At 40.3% G+C, this 26580-nt stretch overlaps 1 protein-coding gene and 1 long non-coding RNA gene across 4 annotated transcripts in view; one reads left to right on the top strand and one right to left on the bottom strand.

Annotated features, from left to right (window-relative positions):
- Window positions 1-10271, bottom strand: part of tmem106ba (transmembrane protein 106Ba) — an 11519-nt gene extending 1248 nt beyond the window's left edge. The window contains exons 1-7 of one of the 2 annotated variants that reach the window (XM_024258591.2): window positions 10184-10271; window positions 4610-4820; window positions 2979-3042; window positions 2741-2900; window positions 1660-1800; window positions 1545-1594; window positions 1421-1474 (exon numbers count right to left, since the gene is read on the bottom strand). In XM_024258591.2, coding sequence (XP_024114359.1) covers window positions 1421-1474; window positions 1545-1594; window positions 1660-1800; window positions 2741-2900; window positions 2979-3042; window positions 4610-4808 — 668 coding nt within the window. In that variant the 5' untranslated portion in view covers window positions 4809-4820; window positions 10184-10271. Of the gene's footprint in view, window positions 1-1420; window positions 1475-1544; window positions 1595-1659; window positions 1801-2740; window positions 2901-2978; window positions 3043-4609; window positions 4821-7402; window positions 7560-10183 lie in introns of those variants that run through there. The other variant, XM_024258590.2, reaches the window with a different exon arrangement.
- LOC112136711 lies at window positions 6934-22883 on the top strand. Of its 2 annotated transcripts, none has more exons than XR_002917399.2 (4): window positions 6934-7209; window positions 18209-18302; window positions 20121-20221; window positions 22687-22883. It is a non-coding gene; the product is annotated as an uncharacterized LOC112136711 (long non-coding RNA). The 2 variants fall into 2 exon arrangements; XR_002917400.2 differs by having other exon boundaries at window positions 18209-18591.
- Window positions 22884-26580: the final 3697 nt, after the last annotated feature.

Raw genomic sequence — 26580 nt, 5'->3', positions numbered from 1 at the left:
CTGCTTTTTCGTTGACTTTAATCTGATTTGATTCGGTTTCATCGTCTTTTATCGTTTTTGCTGCGTTCGGACCACTGACTGTATAAGAGAGAACTGGACAGAGTGAATGACGCCCCCCACAGGAAACGCCTCACATCCGGTTCCAACCAAATCAAGTGAATTTAGCCATTTTTAATCGACACGGACGCCGCCATGTTGGAACCAGACAACGTTACTGAGCGGTGATTGGTCAGAGACGGTCCGAGTCAACGTTTCCATGGCAACCACCCTCAATCAGGGGTGAGCTTGTTGGAAAGCCACGCCCCTTCCACTGAAAGAAGCACCAACTAATCAAGGAGGGGGCCAATAGGGACCACGTGCTTTTACTGAGGCATCTGATTGGTCAGTTTATAACTTGAATAACTGGCTATAAAAAAATATTTAAAAAAGTGAATTATCAAGAAGATGTTTAAAGAAAAATCAGATCCAGGTCGGGTCTTCTGACCAATAGAATGGCTGAGGATCAGCGGTTTATTTCTCTGTAGAAGTCTATTGGATTTTGGCTTCTTGGAGCCACTTCCTGTTTGGAACACAGGGGGGAGGAGTCACTCAGTCCAGTTCTGGTTACTAAGTTTCTGGTTTCAGAGCTTTTAGTTTAAATTGCTTTAATTCATTTTGAGTGACAGTAAAGAACAGCATCCAAAACAATCAAATTAAACAAAAAGAAATGAATATTTTAACAACAGCAGCCACATCTGTGGGTAGAGATCAGAAGCTTCCAGGTTTTATGCAGATCATGAAACTTCACTGCAGGTTTCTGTCAACATTCTGTCCACCAGGTGGCGTGGAGGCGACGCCGAGCCGCGCTCACTGAAGCAAACACGCCGTCACATTCCTGGAAGTTGGAGCGCGTCTGACAGCTGATGGTGCAGAACGAATCCTCGCCGCCAGCTGCTGCTCATCCAGCAGAATGTAAGGACGCTGCAGGTCTGAATAAGCTCCGCCCTCACATTCAAGTCGTGCTGCTTCATCACACTAAACGTGTCGCTCTGATTCTCTATTTCCAAATCCTTCACAGGGCGTCTGCGCCTGGTGTGAACCGGATGTTCCGGATCAGACGAGGAAAACAAAGACAATCATGGATCTATTTGTCTGTGAGCGGATGCATCGGGATGGGGCGGAGCCTGTGGTCTATGATCTTTCTCAAACTGCATGTTTTCATCGGCTCCTGATTCACGATTTGAATAAATAAATACTCAGAAATGTAGTTTTAAGGTTAATTTTTAAATTAAGAGAAAACCATGTTAAGAATGTTTCTGGATATCACGGCGTGTTTTATCATTTTAAAGTCCCGGTTTGACTCTGGAAACCCGAACGGTCCAGAGCGGCCTCCTACAGAAGGAACAGGAGTGAAGCTGAGAAACGGCGGCGGTGTACTCACTGCATCATGACCACGATGTTGTGCACTTTGATGGTCGGTAGGGTGCAGTAGTCACTGGAAGAGAAGCAGCTCAGGTTGGAGGAGGCGTTCGGGTTCGGACGGACGTTTCTTCACAAATACTCACAACATGTAGCTCATCTCATCGGCGATGACGGTGGGGACGGTGTAGTCCAGCTGCAAGAGAGCCTGATGAGAACTTCAGGAGCAAACGGCGGTGGAAACGGCGGAGGAGCTCCTACCTGCCGCTCGTCCAGAGGGACGATCACCGTGCTGTTGTTGAACTTGGCTTTGCCGATCACCGTCTTGGAGAACTGGACCTGAGCCGTGATGCTGGTCACCGAGATGGAGTAGTAGTTGTTGTTGGTGATGTTCAAAGTGCTCTGGAGACCAGAGGGCCACAGATCACCGACCGTTCACGGTTCTCATGACTCTACGTTTCTTTTTCTGTCAGCAAAGTGGAAAAAAAACTAAAACTTTTGAGTTTTTCTGACGAGAACTTTATAACCTCACAGACAGACGATATCTGGAGCTGATCTGCTACTTTTTAGATGATTCCAATCCGTTGAGGGGTTTTTTTCTGCTACTTATTCCAGTGGTACGGAGGCCCTAAAGGGACACTGAAGTTAAAAAAATTGAAGTCAAAATAGAAATTCTAGTTACCATCTGGTCCACATCACTTATTATCCAGAATTATTTTTACTTCAATTTTTAGAAAAAAGGATGTTCTGGTTAGTAACTCTTTTACGCCAGAATGTAAATAATAACAAAAATGAAGTAAAAAAAAAATAACAATTACTAGATACTAACTGGTGCTCACCAGTCTTTTTTTTTTCTTAGAAAAAAAAATGTTCTGGTTAGTAACTGAAAACTTTTTTTTTATTATTGAAGTAAAAAAAAAATAATAAAATAAATATTGGTTCCTCTCTGGTGCACCAGAGAGGAACCAGAATTTTCTTTGCTTCAAATTTTTTTCTTCAGTGTCCCTTTAGAGGCTCCGTACCTTTGGGAGTAATACACACAATCGACATTTTTAAAAACATGTTTTCTAAATATTCCCCACCATTTGGTTGTAGACGCAGTTAAAAGGTTAAGAGGATTTAGTTCCTTCCTTCCGTCAGTCTTTCCTGCGTCTCCGTTTTCACACATACTGAAATAAATCAGGATTTAACCGCTCATCGCGGTACTGGCGGTACCGGCAGTAATCTGGCAGCGAGTTTCGGTACCCATCCCTCGACCCGACCTGGACTCCAGCATCACCTGAACGGGTTCAGCTTAAATCTCCCATCATCCCCCGTTTCACTGCATTCCGAGTGTCCTTACGGTGATGTTCAGGTACACGATCCTCTTGTCGTTGTCGTAGGAGACGTAGGCCGACTTCACTCCCACGTAGGAGACGTCGATGGAGCGCGGGAACAGGAAGAACACGGCCAGACCAGACAGCAGCAGGCAGAGGGTCACCGATATGGTGACGTAGAGCTTCCTGAAGGAGAGGGGAGACGGGGATGAGACCCTGAACCGAGCTGATGCCTTCCAGGCCGTTCGCGCAGAGCAGACTCACGTCCTGCTGGGCCGCAGCCGCTGATCGCTGTACGGGATCAGAGCCACCAGCTGGTTCTCCTGACCTGGAAGCAGAGCACACGGGGGTTGGAGGATCCTGGTTTCTTTTGACCTCTGTGACCTGAATGAGCTGCAGGTCTGAGAGCGACCGACAGCCGTCAGCATCATCGATGTGAGCAGAGAAAGATTTACAAACCTGAAGAAGAGACTGATGCAAAACATTTCTACTAAACGTTTACATCTCTAAGGTTTTTATAGTTTGTGTCGATAAAACGCAGATCAGAAGTGCTTTTTTTGGAAAATACTTTTATTTTTAAAAGGGATAAGTGTTTTCTTCTTTTCCTTTGGGCTTTTCCCTTCAGGGGTCATGTCTTCATTCACTGCATCCATAAACCTCCTCTTTGGTCTTCCTCTAGACCTCTTTCCTGGCAGCTCTAGACTCAGCATCCTTCTACCAATATATTCACTGTCTCTCCTCTGAACATGTCCAAACCATCTCAGTCTGGCCTCTCTGACTTTATCTCCAAAACCTCTAACATGTGCTGTCCCTCTGATGTATTCATTCCTGATCCTATCCATCCTGGTCACTCCCAAAGAGAACCTCAGCATCTTCATCTCTGCTACCTCCAGCTCTGCTTCCTGTCTTTTCTTCAGTCCCACTGTTTCTAGTCCAAAAAAGGGAAAAGTGTTTAAAAACGCTTATTCAGACTTTTTATATCAATTATATGGAATATCTTTGAAGAAAGTAGGAAAATGTCAAGTTTTACCGGATATTAATCACGGCTGATAAGAAAACTCTGAAGAACGAGCATTCTTGTAGTACTTGAACGCATCACTCACGGATGAATGAGACGTGAAATAAGTCTCACCACAGATTCGTGCTTATCTGAGGTTTTGTGTGTGCATAAGAGGTCATTCGTGTGTAACTTTTAAAGATTGGTGTGTGAGTTTGAAGCTGTTGTCATTTTAATTGTGCATGTGTAAATCAGATTTTGTATTTTTTTAATTTTGTAATTTTTTTACTTATGCACCAAACATAGTACATGAGTTACAAATAAAGAATACATGCGGTCAAATCCTAATTTACGCACAAATCAAGAACTACACACCCACAGATCAGAGGAAGTCTCTTTGCTCTCCATAGATGTCAACCTCAGTCTAGAACCGGTGAAAGCTCCTGATTGTTGGAGCGGTTGCCGTTTCTGCTGCTCGCCATGAGAGCGTGCAGAAACGGCGGCGACAGCTCTGAGAGGAGTGGCGCCGCACAAATGTCTTTACAGAACTCCAAAGCTTCGTTTCCTGAACGTCTTCATCTCCTTCCTTCTGCATTTTGGTTGTCGGGTCAAATCTGGCGGTTCCATCAAAGTGCTGAGTAAGCGGTTTATTTTGAGGCTCGCGCTTGACCGCGTTCGTGTTTCTGCAGACAAAGCGGGCGCCTGTGCAGACGGACGACAGCAGGACAATAACAGATTGGAAGGAGACCAGAACATTCCTGGATTGTCTCTGACAAACATCCTCGTGGAAAACAAACTGGTTTAGAGGCAGAAGCGTAGAGATTTCTGAGATAACCTCACAGCCTAAAGCTGGATTCTCAGCATCAGACCTGAGCTGTCATGTGTTCGTGTGAGTTACCCCGGGGGATCCTGCCGGTGCCCTGGCACGTGGGGCACGTGACGCTGTCCCGCCCGGTGAACTCCACGTACGGAAACTGGGACACGTCTCCGTTCTTGCCGTCATCCTCGGCCGGGCCGTCCGTGTACTCGCCGGCCACCGTCAGGGCGTCTTGGCTCTCGGCCTTGAGTTTGGTCAGGTGTGACTGGGCCTTGCCCATGGCTTCGGTTCTCTGTGGGGAGGAGAGGGTCAGAGGTCAGGAGCTGCAGTGCCAGATGTTCCTGCTGAAAACCAACCGTGAAGCTGAATCACCACCACTTCTTAGTAAGAATTCCATTCATATCTTAATCTGTGGTTACAGATCTAATTATTGACCCTTTTTAAGAATCTGATTCCCTGATCTAAACTCGACAGAACATCTTTCACCTCAACCACTGTGACTCAGAGATAAACACCTGAACCGTGCAGGTGAAGTTTTCCAGATTCCGTGCATTTCTCTGTTTTTCCAAAGTCTATTGGTTGAGTTTTCAGAGTGGGAGGGGACACTTGAACCTGCAGCACCTTCGTTGGGTTCGATACACATCGTACTTTAGAGAACAGAGCGAAGAAAGTCTGAACTTTGAGCCCAGAGTCACACTTTCAGATTTCTGTGTTTGTCTTCTTGGTCTTTATCACATTTCCAATAAGCCGTTTCACACAGAAAACCACCAGTCCTGATGAAACACGCCCCCCCCATACCACTCAGTTCATGGATGCAGCCGCTCTAAAACATCACTGCACTTGAAAAATACAAACAGCATCAAAAATCCCCGAAGAATCCATTTAGAAAACAATATTCATAGTAAAAATAATCATTTTTCAGCCCTAAAAATGTTTTATCATTAGGATCTGTGTATTTGGTTCCTTTGGCACCAGCTAGAGCTATTGATCATTATTAAGGCGGAGATCCGATTTGACAAACGAGTCATGTTTAGGAAAACCAGGATTCCTACTGTTTGTTGGTCTTTTTATTTGATATATAAAAATAATAAATAATATGTTTTTAATCAGCATTATTTGTACCTTCATTTGGAACAGAAGATCAGAATCAATAAAATATTTAAATGATTTTATCACTTTCAATAACGTCACAACTTCCTGGTTAACTTCATCAATAAACATGACTTCTGCACCATGCTGGCAGACGGTCACATGACCTCACATCACCAGATTTTCAAATTCATTTTAACTATATTTTTTTTAATTCAAATTGTTGACTATTTTTAAAGCAAAAACAATTTTCATAAGTTATATCACAAAACTGAAACACTTGACAGTTTTACTTGGAAAATGAGAAACTTCCTGACACTTTACTTTGAATGTTTATTTATTTCAGCAGCACATTCCGTTTGCTTAGTTTATTAATCAAAATCCATTGTTTGGCCTTCGACAATTTTTATAAAGCTTGCAAATCAGCTTTATCAAAATTCACAAATATTCAAACGTGTTTTTTTTCCTGGAATAGATCACAGATATCCAAGTATTTTGTTACAGCCCTAACCAGAATAACATGAACACAGGCACGGAAACGCCCACTTTTCGGAGAGGAATCTACATGATTCTGATGAAAAACATCGAAATTAATAATCAAGACGATGAGATTTTTGGCAAGTTTGGACAGAAAGTTTCATTTTTACTGTCACCGTCACAGATTTAACAAATTTCATGAGAAAATAACACATAGCGGGTACAGTTTTCTGGAATATGAGGTTTCTGACCGGTTTGTAGCAAGCTGATTGGCTGTAACCAATGTCAACAAACATACAGGAGCAGATTAATGTATTATTATTTGTTAAACTATAAATATTGATTTGATATCATATTTGTGGTTTAATTCTTGTAGTTTTTTTTATTATGATACCTTCCTTTCTTGGATTGAACTTTTAACTCTCCAATATTTGTTTTGGGTCACAAAAATTGTATTGTTTAGCTGTTTATTAGGGAATAAAATGAGTACCTGTGATGAAAATATTTTTAAATTATTATTTAACCTATCTGAGTTATTCTTTATGCCATTGAAAACATTGAAAAAAAAGTGAAACATTCTGTCAATTAAAAAATGTTCTGTAATTTGTTAGTTTTAATCAAATTAACATTTTCATTTATGGGTTTACTCAACTTAAAAATTGAACTTCATAAATACTCATATTTTAAAAGTAACAAATTAAAGGGATTTTGTTGATTGAACTAATGTTTAATTTAAAATAAATCCATATTTGGAGTAAAATCTACCATCAAACAGTCAATTTTAAACCCGTGTGGAGCTAAAATAACAGTTTGCACACAAACTAGCTTAGAACCTCGGCTACAAACGCACCCGGGCCCGGTTCTAGCTCTGCTGAGCTCGGGACGGCCGCTCGGATTCGGTTCCGTGAGGCGGCATACCGAACCACCGGGCCCAGGGGTACCGGGTCGCCTCCACGGCGGAGCCGCTGAGCAGGAGGCGCTCGCGCGCGGCTCCCTCTCGTGCTAGCTTGCAGCTGCAGCAGGCCCGGCCGCCATGCTGCAGACGCCGCGGTGGGACTCCGCGTGCCACCGACCCGAGCGAAGAGACAGAAGATAAAAACGGCATTTTCTCCCCGGTAATGATAACGTTTAATCCATGTTTAATGATTTAACAAAACATAAACGAAACTGAGTCGTTCTTTTCATTGGTTCCTTCAACGTCGGAACCAACCGGTTCGGGATAGTCTGAATCAGCACCGGGAGCGGCTCAACATGACACGACCACTACAATTCGATGAATATAAGTTCAGACACCTGTGAACGGCTCACCTGTGTCTGTGTTAGCCCGAAGAAACTGCCATCCGCGGACCTGGACTGTTTGTTATGGTTCTCACGCAAACACCAGGCAGAATAAGGACGGGCACGCCCCCTCGCTGCTCGTTGGACAGACTCAGGGAGAAAAGCTTATGATTGGTCCACAGAGCTGCTCGTACCTCAGCAGCTACTCACGGCGCTTAGCTTAGCGCTGCTAGCTCAGCTTACCGAGATTTCGTCACGTTTCCCTGTATGTGATTTAGGTCTGTCTGATCACTGCTGTGTTTTCTGTGAGAGCACAATTCCAGTGCACACAAATGTTTTGAGGGAGGAGATCACAAAACGGTATATAACTGAAAATACTAGTGAGATGTTCAACCAGATTTTCTCTCTGACTCCTCCCCTCTCAGGGAATTCAGTCAACGAACTTGTTAATAGCTTTAATTCCAACATGTCAAATATCATGGATAGTATTGCTCCCAGTAAGGTGAAGGTGATCTCTGGTAGGAAAAAATCTCCATGGAGAAATGCCATTCTGGTAAAGAACGGAAAAAAAGTATGTCGGAAATCTGAACGCAGATGAGAAAATCTAAACTACAGGTAGATTATGACATCTATAAAGAGAAACTTCACTTATATAATTTACAACTGAGCAATGCAAGGAAGTCCTATTTTTCTGAAATTATTACCAAAAACTCCCATAATGCTCGGGCCTTATTTAATATAGTCGACAGGTTGACAAAACCCCCTGTGTCAGTGGCACCAGAACTTTACTCCACCAAAGCCTGTAATGACTTTGCCAAATTCTTCAGGGACAAAATCAAAAACATTAGACAAACAATTGTTTCACCAACTACAAGTTCAGGATATGAACCCTATCCACTAGAAACCAGTATAAACCCAATGGCTCAGTTTCAACCCATAAACAGTAAAGAACTGCAGGACATTCTATGTCAACTGAACTCCTCCTCCTGCTGTCTGGATATTCTACCCACAAGCTTTTTCAAAAAAGTTTCAAAGATCCTGGAACCAGCCCTGCTCCAGATTGTGAACTTGTCATTAACATCTGGTGTTTTCCCAGAACCACTGAAAACAGCTGTAATCAAACCTCTCCTAAAAAAGGACAGTCTAGACAAAACTCAAATGAACAACTACAGACCGATATCAAACCTGCCATTTTTAAGTAAGATCATTGAAAAAGCTGTTTTCCATCAGTTAAATGAATTCCTAATAAATAACAACTGCTATGATGTCTTCCAGTCCGGCTTCAGACAGAACCACAGCACTGAAACGGCTCTGACCAAAGTGACTAATGACATACGATTGAATACAGACAGTGGAAATATGTCAGTGCTAGTTTTACTGGATCTCAGTGCTGCGTTTGATACAGTCGACCACGCAATACTACTCAGACGACTGGAAAACTGGGTGGGTCTCACTGGGCCAGTACTAAACTGGTTCAAAACGTACTTAGAAAACAGGAAATATTTTGTGTCAATTGGTAACTTCACTTCTGAGCCAATAGAAATTACATGTGGAGTGCCCCAAGGCTCCATCCTGGGACCACTTCTATTTAACATCTACATGCTCCCACTGGCCCAGGTTATAAAGAACAACAACATTAGTTACCATAGCTATGCAGATGACACACAGATATATATTAGACTGACACCAGGAGACCGAGGCCCTGTACAGGCTCTTGGTAAATGCATTGAGGACATTAATGACTGGATGTGTCACAACTTACTTCAATTAAACAAAAACAAAACTGAGGTTATTGTCTTTGGGGCTAAAGAAAAAAGGTTGGACGTCACTACAGAGCTTCAATCTATTCAACTAAAAACTACCAACCAGGCCAGAAACTTGGGTGTAGTGATAGACACAGACTTAAATTTTGATAAACACATTAAGGCAGTCACTAAATCAGCCTATTATCATCTCAAAAATATCTCAAGGATTAAAGATCTGATGTCTAAGCAGGACCTGGAGAAACTAGTGCATGCTTTCATCTTTAGTCGACTTGATTACTGTAACAGTGTTTTTACAGGACTACCAAAAAAATCCATCAGGAAACTGCAGCTTATTCAGAACTCTGCTGCTCGGGTTCTCACAAGGACCAAGAAAGTAGACCACATCAGTCCAGTTCTGAGGTCTTCACACTGGTTACCTGTCTGTCAGAGGATAGACTTGCCTTGCCTTGCCTTGCCATGCACTTTGGCTCAGTTTACCAAGATTTCGTCACGTTTCCCATCATGCACTGTGGCTGTGGCTCAAAATGTATCTTTTATTTGGGTTAATTTGGCCTCCAATTAAATGATTTAAGCTAATTTGGAGTTTAGCTAATATTTTAGCAATATGCTATCAATCTTTGCTAATTTGTTATCTACTGGAGTTTTAGGCTAATTTAGAGTTTAGCTTTTATTTTAGCAACATGCTAACATTTTTGGCTGATTTAATTTACTGAGGAATTTTATGCTAATTTGGAGTTTAGCTAGTAATTAAGCAATGAGCTAGCTTATTCACAAATTTGCCCTCTCCTAAAGGTAAAAAGGAAAAATGTTTTAAAAAATCCTATTTTGAGAAATGCTCATTTTTTCTTTTTATGTTTGCTTTAGTTTGTGCCAAAAAATAGACATAATTAGTATTTATTAAAAAAAAAGACGAAACAAAAAGGTCATGAATGCAAATCCAAATTTCGTACATGCTAAATTAAGACTACTCAGCTCCTTCTAGGTTTCGATCAGTAGAAAACGAGCCCAAATGGCTGTTTTACTGTTAAAGGTTGCCAACCCTTACCGTAGACAAACCCACCTGGGGTCCGCCAATTCAGCCCAGGTAAACCATGTGGGGCCCAAATTGAAATGTTCACTGGGAAGTGTCAGGCCAAAGCAGAAAGCTGTCTTAATGCTTACAGGCTGTCAGCCAATAAAAACACGGGGGATTTTTTTCCTCTCTGTTCAACTCCTCTCTGATTGGTCAGCCTGCTGTGCGTGTGTTGCATTCACTAAAGCTAGGAATATACAAAACTGCTGTTATCATGAACGTTACAAGTCAGTTCTGAGTCAAATCAACATTCAGGGCTAGAGCCGGGAACGCCCACGGCATGCGACGCCACAGGACTAAACATTCGGATGAAAGTCCATCTGACAGCAGGAGGGAGGACATGTCAAAACAAACCAAATATGGCTCACAGTTTGTGTGGGAAAGTTTGATAAACTCAATAAAAATCAATAAAACAACAGTAAAAATGAAACTTTAGGTGCAAACCTGGATCTGACATCCATATGTTTCAGTAAATCATATCAAGGATTATCACTGATGTGATATTTCAAACACCCACTTCAAAGAAAATTGTGTTTTTTTGGTATTTTTAACACGTTGTAGCATTTTTCTCACAATGAAGGACATAAACAAAATAATTTAAGATTAAAACGGCTTTTCTGGGTATGTCTTCATTAAATTCAGATTGGATCAAACTGTCAACTGAAGTAGTAGAGCCAAAGTCTTCTTTCTCCACTACAACTCTAAATCCTCCACTTGCAGTTTAGCAGATCCATGTACATCTTCATTTTTCTTAATTGAGCTGCCATCTGGCTCAAAACTGGATAGCTCTGATATTGCTCGCCATTTTTATTTTTTTTCCTGCAACGCTAATGTTAGCTTGGGCTTGTGAGGTGCAATAAGCTAGCAGGAGCGTTTAAACCGTTGAATTATATAACGCCAGAGATGGCATACTAGCTTGTTGCATGTTTAAAGTTGGACGCCATATTGGAATGGTATAGATACCCGTTTACTGCTGTGCTACAATTGTACAAACAGAGCTGGAAAAGCAAGAATATGACTTTTCACTGGTAATTTTTTACTGTTGGCTGATAAAGGAGAACTTCTAGAAAACATTTGAACAAGATCTGAGTGAGTTTACTCTCAATAGTGAACGTTTAGGCGGATCTTGTCGTCTGATCAAAGTCGACTTCGCACTATTTCCACGTTTTCTGGCAGGACCACCGATCTTTTTATGGAGGATGGCCGTGGTATTTGTATGTGTTAGACCTCAGATCAGACCAGATGACCTGCTGATAAGGAAAAAAACCAACCAGGATTTCCTCAGTAGCTCAGAGGGAAGAGCCAGACACCGAATCCATGTCCGGTGGGCCCACAGGGACATGTGACGTAAGGAAAACTGCCTGCACGCTGTAGCCCCCAATGTTGCTACCCCTTGCCGAGTGGATTTAGCCCGCGTCGGTAAGTTGCAACCGCCTCGATGATAAGCTGCGTGCTCTAAAGCGAATGCTGCTTAGACCTCGCTGCTATTATGACCTAAATCACTGAGCCAAACTTCCTGTTTGGGGTCACAGACTATTATTTTTGTCTTCCTAACTCATGGATGTAGTCATCCTTTTTTTTATTTATTTTTTTTAGGGTCAATATCCATCTGTCCTGATGTTTTTGTCGGCTGAGTGTTTTAATTTAAATCCTATTTTATTCCTAGACTTTAGTACTGTCTTATACTCATTCTGAGGCTCAGAACCTTTTGGTTCTCTTTTGGGCCTTCATCATCATCCTTACTGACCACAATGACTAGGACTGAGGGTTCTTTGAGTTGGGATTCCTGCTTCACTAAACATACAGTCTTTGCTGCCATGTACTGCAGGAGTTACAAGGGAAGTAACTTAACTGTATTCAGACTGGACACATTTGGTTCGTTTCCCCTGATAATCCGGAACAAATTGTCCAGTCTAAATCCATCCAAGTGGACTCTGGTCCGGGACCAGGAACCGCTCTCTGATCCATCTTTCCAGGTGGTTTCGGTTCGTGTGAATAAGTGAACTTTCCCCACAAGGACTGCCAAGCTCAGGACTTCCTTCATTCTTCCTTGCAATTCCTGGCCAATGACTTAAGAGATTTTTAGTCATGTGGTTTTGTTTACAGACTCCAGAAATGCAGAAATGTCCAGCAGTCGGAATACAGACCAAACACGAGGTTCAGGACTTTGTCCAGACCAGTGGACCCTCCCAGTCTGAATTTACTCTCAGACTGCTGGTGTGTAACACAATAGAAACCCGTGACAGTAATGTAGTATTGAACAACAAGAACATATAACTTATATTACAGCATGGAAGTAACTCGTACAAACACCGGCTGAAATGGAGAGAAGCTTGTTTGGAAACTGTGACTCCTTTCTGCACTTCCTGGAAAAACTGATCAGCCGAGAAGACGGAAAAAGATTCTGTGAGAAATGTTTCTCCCTTTCTTGTTTTATTCCAACACAAATTATATAACACTTGAAATTGACCAAATTAATGTCCAAAAAATTAGTGAAATCACATTTTTGGAGTTGTAATGGAAGATAAACTCAAATGGAAATCACATTAATTACTTAAAAAGTAAAATTAGCAACAACATACAAAGTGAAGGATTTGTTTAATATTAACTCCTTGCGTATTTTATTCTGCTCTTCCTTATTTCAATTATTGCACATAAGTCTGGGGAAAAATGTATGCTACTCACACCAAACATCGTTTCTGTTACCGAACAGAGCAGTAAGAATTATCCATAAAACAGGCAAAATCTCATCTGCTTAAATTGGTTGATTTAAAAATGTTGTTGTTCATGTTAAAAGTCAAATTAAAAATGTTGCCAGACAATATTCAGTCTTTTTTAATTTTATTCTGGTAAAAGTAAAGATCATTTTAAAGTTCCTTTTGCATGAATAACTCGTAGGCAGACACATATTTCAATTCGAGGAATTAGATTGTGGAACTCATTAGAATATTTAAACAATGTATAACTGCTACTAAATTAAAAAAAAATGTTTAAGGATAACAAATTCAATAGATATGTTGCATTGATGGATGTTAATTAAAAGAAATGGAAGTAGGCCTCCATTGGATTACGAATGAGGTGCGATTATCCGTAAGAATTAATGACATTACTTTGTCTTGTTTCTTGTTTGTCGTTAATTTGTGATTGATTAATAGGAGCAGATATTATTATTATTATTATGAGATGAATTTCTTCTGTCTGACTCCGATTGTTCCTGCCTTCTCTTCTTTTGTCATGTTTGTGAATGTTGTGTGAGCTGCCATGAGCAATAAAAAACAATGAAGAAATCTTTCATCAGATGATGATGATGCACGGAGGGGTGTGCACGTCGCCCCTCTGGGTGTGGCATCGTTCAGCCAGATGATGGCACTGTGCTGCCGTGTGTGAGCTCTCCACAGGCCTCAGCGGTGCTGCTGGTTGGACATGGTGATCTTTAAAACCTGTGAGCAAACATCAAATTATACTGATAACACATGTATTTTAATCTGTTTTCAGAGCAGCTGCTCTGAGTAATTCATGAGCAGTGAATGGATGAATCATTGCAACAGGAAGCCGTTTGTGCTCAGAGGTGACCTATAAGCAGTCAATATTTGGTTGTTTTCTGGATCTGTGCTGTTTTTGTCAAACGCAGTGACATTTATAAATCGCAGAGCAGAGCTGTGTTTGTGTGAAAAATGCAGAAAATGTGCACAAATAAATAGGACATGCTTTTTGGCAGGTTTAACAACACTCTGCTTGGCATCCTGAACAGGTTTGTCCCGAAGCCAGAGCTAAATGACAGAAATCAGCATCAGCGGTGTCCCTGAATATCCCCCTAAGTACGGATTTGCTTTTAGAGAGTAGATATGATTTTAATGACGTGCATTCAGTGTATTTTCTTAATGTTCTACCAACCATCGAGGCAGTCAACCCCCTGGAGTTTCTTTAATAATTATGGGAAGAGATGTACAACAGAAAACATTACCTCCAGGCTGAACCTGGGGGGCTGACACACAAACCTGCTGATGCTCGGAGTGGGAGGATTTCTCTCTGGTTATGAAATCATCTCCAGGCGGGGATGAGCATCAGTGAAGGCGGGTCTGTCAGAACCTCAGGCACTCGGACCAGAAACCAGATCAGAGGTCCAGCTACGCTGAAAGGAGACCATCGATGGCAGATGTTTCTGCGATCTGTAGATTATTCATCTTTCCAAGTTGGGAAATCTTTGTGTAAATGGATCTTTTTAAATGGATTATTATGTTAAAGTTCCATTGATCAGCGATATCCTGACATATGCAGCACGTAAGAACATTTTCCTGTCATGGATAAGTGAGAAACGTCCCTCTAAATCAAACTGGCCTCTTACCTGACCTGTCTGCTCCACTCCATGAAGGATCAGTTTATGAAGATCTGGACACCTTACCTTCTCTTCATCAATCTTAATACAGCCTAATACATCCATTTTGGACTAACAAATTATGGGTTATTCTTCACTTTGCTTTGGTTAACATTGCTGCAAGAATCTTTATGATTGTATGTTGAAAAGTAAAAATAATAATTGGAAAAAAATTCTACTGATCACCTACAAACAGTCGTGAAAAAATAGTAACCCCCAATGAATGATCACTTATCAATGTTCAAGCTTATATTGATTTTTTTCCTGAAAAAGAAATTAATTTCACAACAAAATATTTTGTTTTTACTCGTATAACCAAAAATATTAACAAAAATACACATTTTAATGAAGGACAAAGTTGGGACACCGTACTCCCTGAACAGTTACTCCCTTTGGCCAAGAGGACCTGCTGTCAGACAAGATGGCGGCTGAAAAATCATCACCCAGAAGTGGAAATTCCACAAGATTTCAGAGTTGTAGCCACTTTTATAAAAGTGTTTTTTGTGTGCAGGACTTCTTAAAATGTGTCAAAAGAGGGTAAACGCTTAAAAAGGACATTAACAAAAGTGTTGACATTTGGAGCTTCAGACCAGTGTTAATGTTTGACCACAGTTTGCTTCAACCCTTTACGAGATCAATCAGCTGATTCTGTCGTAGAGAAACTGATATAAAATGACTTTGTCAGTACTATATTGCATATTGGTGAAGATTCACTTTGAAGTGTTGCTTACCAGCGCAAAACCACTTTCTCTGCAGATAAGCTAATTGACGTTGATTTGTAAGGAGTTACGATATGTTTTGACAGAAACACTTCAGGTGTTAAAGGTTCAAAGCTTTAAAACGCTGTTAGGGTTCCGCACTTATATTAGTGTATTTTGACCAAAAACAAGTATTTGTTTTCTATCGAAATGTGCGGCGAGGGGTGTTTGATGTTCCGGTTCTGGACTAACTTCTGGCTAATGATTTTCAGCAGCCATCTTGTCTGCCACCAGGTCCCCGTCACTTCGGCTGAAGTGACTGCAGTGAAGCTTCGTGTCTCTGACACCAATCTGAGGAAAGTTTGAGCCACTCCTCTAAGCAAAACTCTTTAAACTGAAAGATATTTGAGGGTTTTTGTTGTACATACTGCCTGTTTTAAGTCACAGCATTTCAATTGGATTTAGATCTGATTTGTCCATTCCAAGACTCTTATATTTTAGCCAGACCTTGGCAGATTTGCTGGTATGCTTTGGGTCATTCTCTTGTTGAACTTTCTCCTTTAGCTTTCATTTTCTTACAGATAGTTTCCCATTATCCTCATATACAGCAGAATTCATGCTGGATTCTATGATGGTGAACTGACCAGATCCTGAAACACAGCATCCCCAAACCACGACACTTCCACCTCCGTGCTTCACAGTTGCCATGAGGTTCTTTTCTTCGAATGCTGTATTTTATTCAAACATATCATTTGTTCTGGTGTCCAAATAATGAAATCCTGGCCTCATCTGTACTATGATTCCAGAAGTCAGTATTTTAGTCCTTATTCTGTCTGTTAAACTTCCGTCTGGCCTTCATGTTTTTCTTGGAGGGCGATAGTTTACTCCTTGCACATCTCCCATGACAGCCCTGTACTTTCACACCAACAGTAGCAAGAGTCTGCTGTCGGACCTGTGATGATATTTTAGGACTTTCTGTGACTTCTTTTATCATCATGCGGTCTGTTCTGGGGCTGAACTTGCTTGGACAACCAGACCTGGACATCAGAGCAACATCTTTTAAAGTTCTCAACTTGTAAACAATTTCCCGGCTGGTGGAAGGACTGATTCCAAACCCTTTTGAGATCTTTTTTAATCCATTACCAGACTCCTAAGCAGCCACAATCTTCGTTTTGACAGCTCTTTGGATCTCAACGATCTCCCCGTTGTTTTCACTCTAACCTTCGGCAGTACATCACACTAAATGTCTGAGGATTAAATAAGGCAAAACTGTAGATAATGATGTCCTGATCATGTGCACCTGCTGGGATCAATCTGTTTGATTTATATAGGAAAGTATGTGGGATGTCCTCATTTACTCTTTACCAGAAATTTCCTTCTTTTTAAATTTCACTTCGCAGAAAGTTTTTAGGATTTTTATGACTTTATTGGTTAAGTCATAATACTTAAACCCTTCAGTATTGTTTAAATAAATATTAAGTATCCATACATACAAATATGCTTAAAAAAATACAGATTTTCACAGGGTGTTCTGCCTTCCTCAAATGACTGTAGATATGACATTTACATTTCTAATCCTCCAGAGGAGGTTTCTCCTCCAAGCTCGGTTCTCTTCCAGAGGTCCTGGAGTTTGAGGGTCCAGAATCTTGCCTCCTGAGTCACCGTTGGTCACATGACTCATTTAAATATGTCAATTTCGATTGGCCTCAAAAATTCACCTCCTCCAGGCACAAAAACATGTTATCAATGAATGAGAGCTTCTTTTCAAAATTGTCGTTTTAGCCAAAATCCAATTGTGCATTTTTATAGGTAACAGAAACGCTGTTGAAACGATTTTCTTTGGTTTAGATCAGGGGTCCCCAATCTACGGCCCGCGGGCCGGATCCAGCCCAGCCACCCAAACTGTTTTGGCTAAATTAGACATTTTTCCAGACTTTTAGGCTAATTTGGAATTTAGCTAATATTTTAGCTACATGCTAGCTGTTTTAGCTAATTTAAGCTTTTTTCACTTATTTAGGCTAATTTATAGTTCAGCTGATGTTTCAGCTACATGGAAGCTAGTTTTTGCTAATTTAGGCTTTTTTCAGTTTTTAAGGCTAATTTGGAGTTTACCTAATATTTTAGCTTTATGCTAGCTGTTTTAGCTAAATTAGACTTTTTTTGATTTTTTTTTAGGATAATTTGGCATTTAGCTAATATTTCAGCTACATGCTAGCTGTTTTGGCTAATTTAGGTTTTTTCATTTTTTTAGGCTAGTTTGGAGTGAAGCTAATATTTTTGCTTTATGCTAGCTGTTTTGTCAAAATTAGACATTTTTCAGTTGTTCTGGCTAATTTGGCATTTGGCTAATTTTTCAGCTACATGCTAGCTCTTTTGGCTTATTAGGCTTTTATCAGTTTTTAAGGCTATTTTGAAGTTTAGCTAATATTTCAGCTACATGCTAGCTGTTTTAGACTTTTTTGAGTTTTTTCGGCTAACTTGGCACTTCACCAAGATTTTAGCTAGCCATTAGCCTCAGCGTTTTCAGCGATCAATTTAAGAATCTTCATATTAATCCATCTCAAGTAATGCTATCTAGTTATTGACATGTTTTAGTATTATTTTGTCTATGAAAATTACAGAAATTAATTATTTAAAATTTGACTATGTGTGTCTTTCTGGAAAACCATAAATCTTTACATTTAGGCTGATTGCTACACTTTTTCTGTTAGCCTACAAACCCCCCCCCATCAGAGAAGAAAACAGTTATGTGGCCCTCACAAGAAAAAGTTTGGGGACCCCTGGTTTAGACGAGGAAACTCCTGCCTTTTGGGGTTTGCCGTTCCTCAGTCCATAACAAACCCAGGATGTTGTAACTTTTGCTTCCATTTCCTCTCATTCTAACAACTCTCGCTTTGGAGAGAACTGACGTTTGCATTTTTGCAGGGAGGAAGTTTGAAGCACGTCTGCCATCCCACCTAAGCTGAGAAGCTGAGGAGCGTGTTTACTGTAAACCTGATGATTGTGGCGGTGCAAACAGGTTAGCAGCCCCTCATTTCCACGTCTGTAATCTACTGCTGCAAGTCCTGGAGCCAATGCAGCCGCGCCGCACACGGAGAGCTAATTCCTGCATATTGAAGCACATGAAAACACCTCGTCTGAGGAAGCCGCCTGGAAGTGGCAGCACAGGTCCAGTCTGCCGTGTGAAGAAGCCGCCTGCACGTCCTCGATAAGAGCGAGCGGCGAGGACACAACAGCCCGCTTCAGGTGTCAGCACTTCAGACTGGAAGTGGCTTTAGAGGGAATGTGTGGAAGTCCACATTGCTCAGGTAAAAGGAGGATCCTCTGAGTTTGCAGCACTTGATGTTTGGTGTCAAGTTGTTCTTAACCTAGAAAAGAAAATGAAGGAAAGAGAGAGAGGAGACACTCGCTCTTTGAAAACTGGCTGCTGCTCTTTTGTCCAGCGTGAGCCGGACTGGCAGGCCTGTAGCTGTTTATTAGAGCCGTTTACAGAACCGCGGCGAGACCACACGCTTTACTTGGCAAGTCTGTGACATCAAGCTGCTTTGAGTTAATGAGAAATTACAGGCGTCGTCGGGAGGCGGCGAACCGTCAGTCAATGCAGTCAGCTCACAGAGAGCAGCAAAGTGAACAGCGAGGACGGAGCTCCTCACCACAGAATCCACAGAATCCTCAGCCAATCCAGAACCGGGCCTTTGCTTTAGGATGAGACAAATCTGCGATTTTTTTTTTTTTTTTTTACATTGGTCAGCTATTGCATATGGAGGTTATACACTGGTAGTCCTGTGACAGACGGGTGACAGGAAGGAAGCACCATGATAGTTGACCAATAAGAGGGTCTTCAGCGTCCCCAAAGTTGACAAATGATTGAACAATTTGAGACTGCCACCCTGCAGGAAACCCGCCTGCTCCTGTGCTGCCGCCCCACTGCCACCATCTGATTGTTGGAAACTATCAGTAGCAGTGCGGACACTCGATGAGGGCTGTGAAATGGTAGAAAATCATGAATTTTCTCTTGATTTCTGTTCCAAAGTGAAAACAGAAGAAGAAGATGAAGCTTTGCTTTCAGGGAAAACTGAGGCATCGTGGAGGAAAGGTCGGCTCAATCGGAGGGTCAAATCCCATCAAAAGTATCCCAATATGATTATCTCTGACCTGTGGGCGCCTCTTTAGTTCCTTAAAAACACATTTCCTGCATCATTTAAGAGAAAATCCAGCATGAACTGTAGTTTTTGTAGCTGAGCTCTTCTGAACAGAGGGATGCTTGAGTGCCGCCAAAGTGGCTGATTGATGCGCGGCGCACGTTCTGAGCGGCATTTCTCTGCTTTTAATAACACGCAGTCTTAGATCTACTGGAACTGTTTGACCGTTTGAGCAATCAACGTAATTCCAATGATGCAGAAGAAGCAGCTTTGCTCTGATGTGCAAAACCCACAAAAGTGTTTTTGTTGAACATTTTCCATTTACAGCACAAAGACGATTTTTTCTACGTCAGAATTTGGGTTGATCAACACATCACGACTGTAAAGTGTTTTATATCAATGCAAAGCTGCTTTTCTCTGTTTTGGAGTCGGTCAGAATTACGTCAATTCCGTAAATGGATGAAAAGTTGTTTCACAACTGGACCTAAAGTCATCGAATTACACAAACATGTTATAGATCACAACGACTATTAAAAAAGTTAAATTAATAATAAAAAAGACAATACTACGATTTGGAAACCAAAAAAAACACAATTCTACGCCTTCTAAGGCAGCAGAGTCTGTAAAGTGCTTTGGACTTTAATCAGAGTTGAAAAAGTCATAAATAAGTGTACACACATTCACTATTTTCACAGTTTTAGCCATCAGCGTCCTGGACTTCGTTTGGAGCTCTCAGCCTCTCTTTGGTCTGCACAACACATGCTTCAGCTTCAGACAATCAATTAGATCCTCAAGGGTAAGCGATTGATGTTCATGTAATGTGATTCTCTGTTTTCTGCACCCTTGAAAGTTTTCAGTCTTATGCTGACGACTCCGTCTCACCTGCCAATGTGGCAAATTCTCCTCAAATATACGATCAGGTACAACAGAGTTTCAGCTCCGTTATGAAGCTGCAGAGCAGAATAAACGAAACAGCAGGAAGTAGAAGAGCTTTCTGAAGTACACTTTATCTTATTGAGATTAGACAAATTCTACCAGATCAGACAAACTTCTCAAATGTTTTGGACAAAAGTCGTCCTGTAAATCATTTTGCAGCCGTCCCCTCGGAGGCCAAATTTGAATTTGGCTGCTTTTCCCTTAATCATTATTGGTTCAAATCTAATATTCATGTACTATTTTATTGATATTTCTAAAGAGAATTTCATAAAACAGTTTTCTTTACCATTGGGATCCTCATGTTTATGCTTTACTTTTGATTAGTACTGCCAATCGATTAAAAAAATGATCAGATTAATCACACTTTTAGGTTCTGATTAATAACAATTATTCAAAATGTTTTACGAGGTAAATTTTAAGTGACAATATGGAGATTTTGACCAAAAAACAGACAAAAGAGAAAATGTTTTCCTTCATTTTTTTGTCTGGAATGTTTAAATTATTTAAGTGTTAACTCAGAAGTGTAACTTTTGAGTACAAAATACATCAACAGTAAGATAATCAGAACTCTAAAGACTTTTATGTCTGCAGTTTTACTTAAAGAAAACAAAGATGTTGACATACAGCCATTTAAAGTGTTTCTGGACCTTAAATGTTCCGGGGGTGAATACTCGATTCTGATTGGCTGCACGCCTAAAAAAGAAGTTCCTGTGCAGACTTCTTCAAAACAAACTTTGGCTTCATGATCCGGACAAAAGCAAGCAGTACGATGAACTTTCTCTCTGAACTGAAGCTTTATTTAACCGATCGTGATGATCAGCATTTATCTCTTTCCTTTGCCGCTGCAGTTGAGGCTTAGCGACGCGTTGTCGTGTTACCATGACAACTGGACGCATTAACTATCAAATAGTCGGCCTTTTGTGAAAAAGAGATCTAAAACAAAAACATAACAAAAATCAAGTGCTAACAATTGATTGAATATTTATGTATTTTGTAAGTGTGCATGTTATAAGTGGGATAATCCTCGACGGAGTGTGCATTATCAAAAACTAACGCATTAACGTGTTGATTTTTTTAATTAATAGCATGCGCTAACGTTGAGAGCACTACTTTTTATACAGTTTTTAAGACATTCGAGTTGATATGCAAATATTTTGACCATAAATCAAGACGAGTCTAAAGATGAACTGATGCCGTTCTTCCACACGATGGAAAATGATGAACCAAAATCTCAACTAGAAGCCACAAGGCAGAGATTGTTCCTGATGCTTGATCTCTACAAATTAAAAACACAGAGAGTGAGGTGAACTGTTTTATTTTAAAACTTATTATAATAAAATAAATCACTACAATTTTTTTCAAGAGTATAAGTCACAAGATCTAATCAGGAAGAAGAAAACCACAAATAACTCTGGAGTATAAGTTGCACTTTTGGGATAAAACTGGCGTTTCAGAATAAATCTGCCTAACTAAAAAATAAATAAATAGATAAATACAATAAAACTAATCCTTTGATCTGTATCAGATTCTCTTCCATGTTTGTTTTGGACGACATTTCTTCTTCTGCTGCTGTCAGTAGCAAATACTGAACAAATATATGAGCCTATTTATGTCTAAAAAAACACAAATAAGTTGCCCCCCTGGCTATACTCTGAAAAATGTTATAATACTTTATTTTATTTTAAATATGATATATTTATAATTTCTTTGCAGTCAGGAGGTTCATAGTTTTTTATCCACATTTTTATTTTTACTTCATTGAAACAAAGACACCAGAAAAACAGTGATGCCGCAATTTTTGAGTTTTTTTTCTTCAAAAACTAGACTTTATTGAGACGAGCTGCCCCCCCCCCCAAAAAAAGGAAAAACAAATGAAAGATTTATTGTCATTTATTATTATGTAATATGCCATTGGTTTAGTTTAAAAAATTACCTCCAAAAAATGGAGTATGGACTTTTAGGGACATGAGGTCACAGAAAAATAACAGATTTTAATTTTATTTCAAACCCCAGAAGAAGTCAACCTTCTGAACCAAAATTGAAGCCCAAACATGTTTTTAGTGTTTCATTTTAACAAGAATAAAGTTTTTATCACTTCCCAAAAATTCACGATGCCACAATTAGTTCATTTGACTGAGAAATTCAAGAGCAGAATAACTAAAAAACCAACCGGTGATCCGGTGCTGCTGGCAGGCGGAGCAGCCGCTGCTGCGGTGCATCAATATTCAGTGTGAGGGCTCGTTCTGGGTTAATGTGCCAAGTGGGATGCAGCCGTCGGCTTTTACTCTAATCTCCTTGATCACCTTTTAATTTTCCAAATTGCAGCCATGAAGAGTGAAGAGGAGAGGTGAGGGCCGAAGCAGAGACAGCTGACGTATGCCGAGCAGGAGCCGTTTATCACCTCGCTGCACCTACGGAGCATTTACATCTCATTTTTCTGTTGCTTTTTCGCTCAAACCTGCTTTGTAAAAGTCTCCTGTAAAGACGCGCTCTACACAGAAGTGATAAACACACCCAAAAAAAGATGCCTGGAAGCTTGATTTATAAGCATTACCAGGTTTCTGCAGGAGTTTTTCAAAATCAGATCAAACAAAAAAGAAAAAACTGCTTTGGCAGCACCGAAATGGGAGGCAGAGATTAAGGGTAGTTGCTATGGTTACAGAGATGTAATATGAAAAATCTGATTGCTAAATAACCTTAACCAAGAACAATAACCAGTGATTAAATGATGGATTTTTGTGGGGATTATTAGTCCATCCTGCTGAGACGACAAACGACGAGGATCGATGCTGGAATGACGACGTCCGTGCACGGCCTGCAGCGACGGCCTGCAGCGACGGCTCGCTGTTTGTGCCCATTAGGCCGTTCCTGTTTAATCAGCACTTTATTTTTGTACAAGTTTTTCTCTGGGGATTCGCTCACAGTTTGCTGGTTTTATTGACTCTCTGATGAAACCAGAAGGAGCTCAGAAGCTTCACAGATGCTGTCCTCTCACCTCACCTCGATCGTGACCTGATCAACCACAATAAACCATGTTTCAAAGCGGGAAAAAGACACTTCAGGACAAACCGTGAAGAGCGAGCAAACAGACTGGAAAACACCCAGGTGTTTAGAATGAACGTGGAGCAGAGCGACATACATACAGAAATGTCATACATTTAATAGAAGTATTTGGGATTTTCTGTCATGGAGCCAGAAGATACTTCCTGTTTGGAACGCCGGTAACACCAGGGGGCGGGGCCACTCAGTCCAGCTCTCATTCACAAACAATGTGGGGATTTATTTTATCAGAAATATTGTTTGTCTTTTGCTTTACATTATTTTAGGTAGATTTTCAATTACAGGTTCACTATTTATATTAATGTTCAGTTCAAGAAAATACAAAATTGCCAAAAAATGTGTCAAAATATAATCTTTTAGTGCACCCCCCCCATGCAAGAATGTGTTCTGATTGGATTTCTTTGGCTTTCCTCCTTCTTTTACTCATCATGACATCATTACAAACTGTTTTCATGAAATTATTGTTTTTGTCAAAAAGTTTGTTGTTGACAAACAATTTTAGCCTGTTTTCTTTTTTTGAATCTGCTGTTCTGCAGAAATATTGTCCTATAAAACAAAAGTTTCTGTAAAGCAGCAGTGGTTCATTAGAAATTTACCTCAAAGTTGTGGGCGGGACTATTGGCAGGGAAGTAAGCCTCCACTAATATCCCATCATCCCTCTGTGTACACTCTCTCCGTCTTAGAGCCCCTCCCAACCTAACATTAAAAAAGTGATCCAGCCGTACAGTTTTGAGGAAAACAAAGACGTTCATGGATCTATCTGTCTAGAAGTGGATGGGTCAGAATGGAGTGGAGCACACAGACTTTGGCCCCGCCCATTTCACTTTGTGCCCCTTTTTACACAGCATCTTATAATCTGCTTCTGATTCATCACAATTTGAATAAATAAATATTTAGAAATGTTATTTTAATCCTAAATTCTTCTTATATTTTCTCCATCATCGGCAAAATCCCACAAGAACACGTTAAAAACAGAAAAGCAGTTTTCATTGGATTGGGTCTTCAAAGACGTACAGGAGTGTATAGAAATAGGGAGGGTGTTTCATTCTTTGGGACATTATTTTCCTGAGTTTCTATCACTGATGCGGATGTGAAAAATAAAATTAAATCAGAATCAGAAGCAACTTTATCACCAAGTACGCTACAAGGAATTTGTCTTGTGACGATGTTCCCAAAATCAATAAATCAAAATAGAATTTAGTAAGAGAAGGAAAATAAATATTACAACATAAATCGATATGGAGGTTGTGTTGTGAACTGAATGGCATTAAAACTGTTTGGAGGAAAGTTGGGATGAATACAGTTAAAATTGAATAGTCTTTGAGCTGACGGTGAGAATCAACCTAAAATAATGATTGTAGAGAAGCTGAAGACAACAGCTTCATGAATACTTTGGAGCACTGGAGTATTTTTGGACTGTAAAAACCTTCCAAATAAACCTTGATTATGAATATTCTGATTGTGATTCCCAGACAGAATAGGATAGAAGTTACAGAACTAATTGATGCATAACAGCAAAGGGGGAAGGGGGCGGCTCAGAGAGGGCGGGGCCATTTCCTCATCCAGCAGAAAATGAAAGCGGGGTTTTACTAGCAGCTCCACAAATAGATCTGTGAACGACAGAAAGGGATTGGAATATTTGGGTAAATTGGGGAAAATGAACAGTTTTTTCCAGTTTATTGTTGCACTTGTTTGTGTCGTGTCCCAGTTCTTATACAGAGCGCAGCTATTGATCCACAACCTCCTCTGTGATGGATCGGCGCTTTCTTCCTCTGACAAATTCACCTCCAGATTATTTGAAAGAGAGAAAAAAAACAGCATTTCTGAGCTTTATTGGATACTCCACTGCTGCACACACGAACTTGTAGAGAATCCGGGCTGCCACCACTCTCATTTGGGTTGGAGTCTCTGTTAAGAGGCATAGCAACAGCACATTGAGGAGTTAATGAGCTTTTCTTCACAAGCAGAATGTGGCTGAGAATATGCACGCACAAATAAAGTGTATACTCTCAATGAAACACCCCCACACAAACACACATGCACATTCCTGCCTGTCAAATCATATTAGCATCAGGTCAGGCTGCTTTTTTTTAGCTGGTTGCCATGGCAGCAGCGAGAGGAGGTCTACAGGTCGCTCCTGCAGACGTCTCCGGGAGCAGGGCTGCAGCCGTGCGATCGGTGGAACTTCCCCAGATCGCTGTGGGTTGTTAGTGTGAAAGAAAGTGCTGCTGATTTATGAGGAACAAGAGCCATTTGTCATTTTAGGAACTGGTTGACAACCATTAAGACCCCCTCAACGGGCGATTAGCTGTAAAGTTCGTGTTATTAGTCCTCACTTTAGTGTGAATACTTTACAACATTCACACTATAGTGATCCTCCTGCTCCTTTCTGTACGTGTCTCTGCACGTAAAAACTCAATCACACTTTCAGTAATTTCATCAATCTTGGTATCAAAACATTCAGCTCGTTTAGAACATTACTGCTTCTACTTTTGGTATTCATAAGAGTAATAGTTTTTGAAATATTGAGCAAGATATGCCCCATATGAAATTAATGAGAAAATTGCTCGAATCCTTAAAAAAAACGTTGAAATTTGTGAACTTCTGAATTTCCTTTCAGATAGAGAAAATTCAAACTTTAAAATGTTCAGCAACCACTGAGTTTTAGGGTAATTTAGCATTTGGCTTTTACTTTAACAACACGATAACTGTTTTTGGCTAACAAAACGGACATTTTTACATTTTTTGGCAAATCCAAAGTTAAGTAAAATTTAACATTATACTTGCTGGGTTTTTTTGTTGTTTGTTTTTTCTGCTAATTTTGACATGTTTCTTGTTTTCTGGCCAATTTGGAGTTAAGCTTACGTTGTAGCATTATGCTAACTGTTATTGGCTAATTTTTTGCCTAATTTGGATTTAAGCTAACATCTTAGCAATATGCTAGCTGTATTTTTTTGTCTTCTTTTTGCTAATTAAGACATGTTTCCAATTTTTTGGCTAATTTGGAGTGTAGCTAACATTTTAGCATTATGCTAGCTGTTTTGGGTAATTTAGACATGTTTCCAGTTTTTTGGCTAATTTGGAGTTAATCTTAAATTATAGCGTTATGCTAGCTGTTTTTGGCTATTTTTTTAAACCTAAATTGCAGTTAAGCTAACA

The sequence above is a fragment of the Oryzias melastigma genome, linkage group LG16 (genome assembly GCF_002922805.2).
Source record: "Oryzias melastigma strain HK-1 linkage group LG16, ASM292280v2, whole genome shotgun sequence".
Classification (NCBI taxonomy): domain Eukaryota; kingdom Metazoa; phylum Chordata; class Actinopteri; order Beloniformes; family Adrianichthyidae; genus Oryzias; species Oryzias melastigma.
Note: the sequence above shows the minus strand (reverse complement) of the source record. Positions and strands in the feature narration are given on the sequence as shown.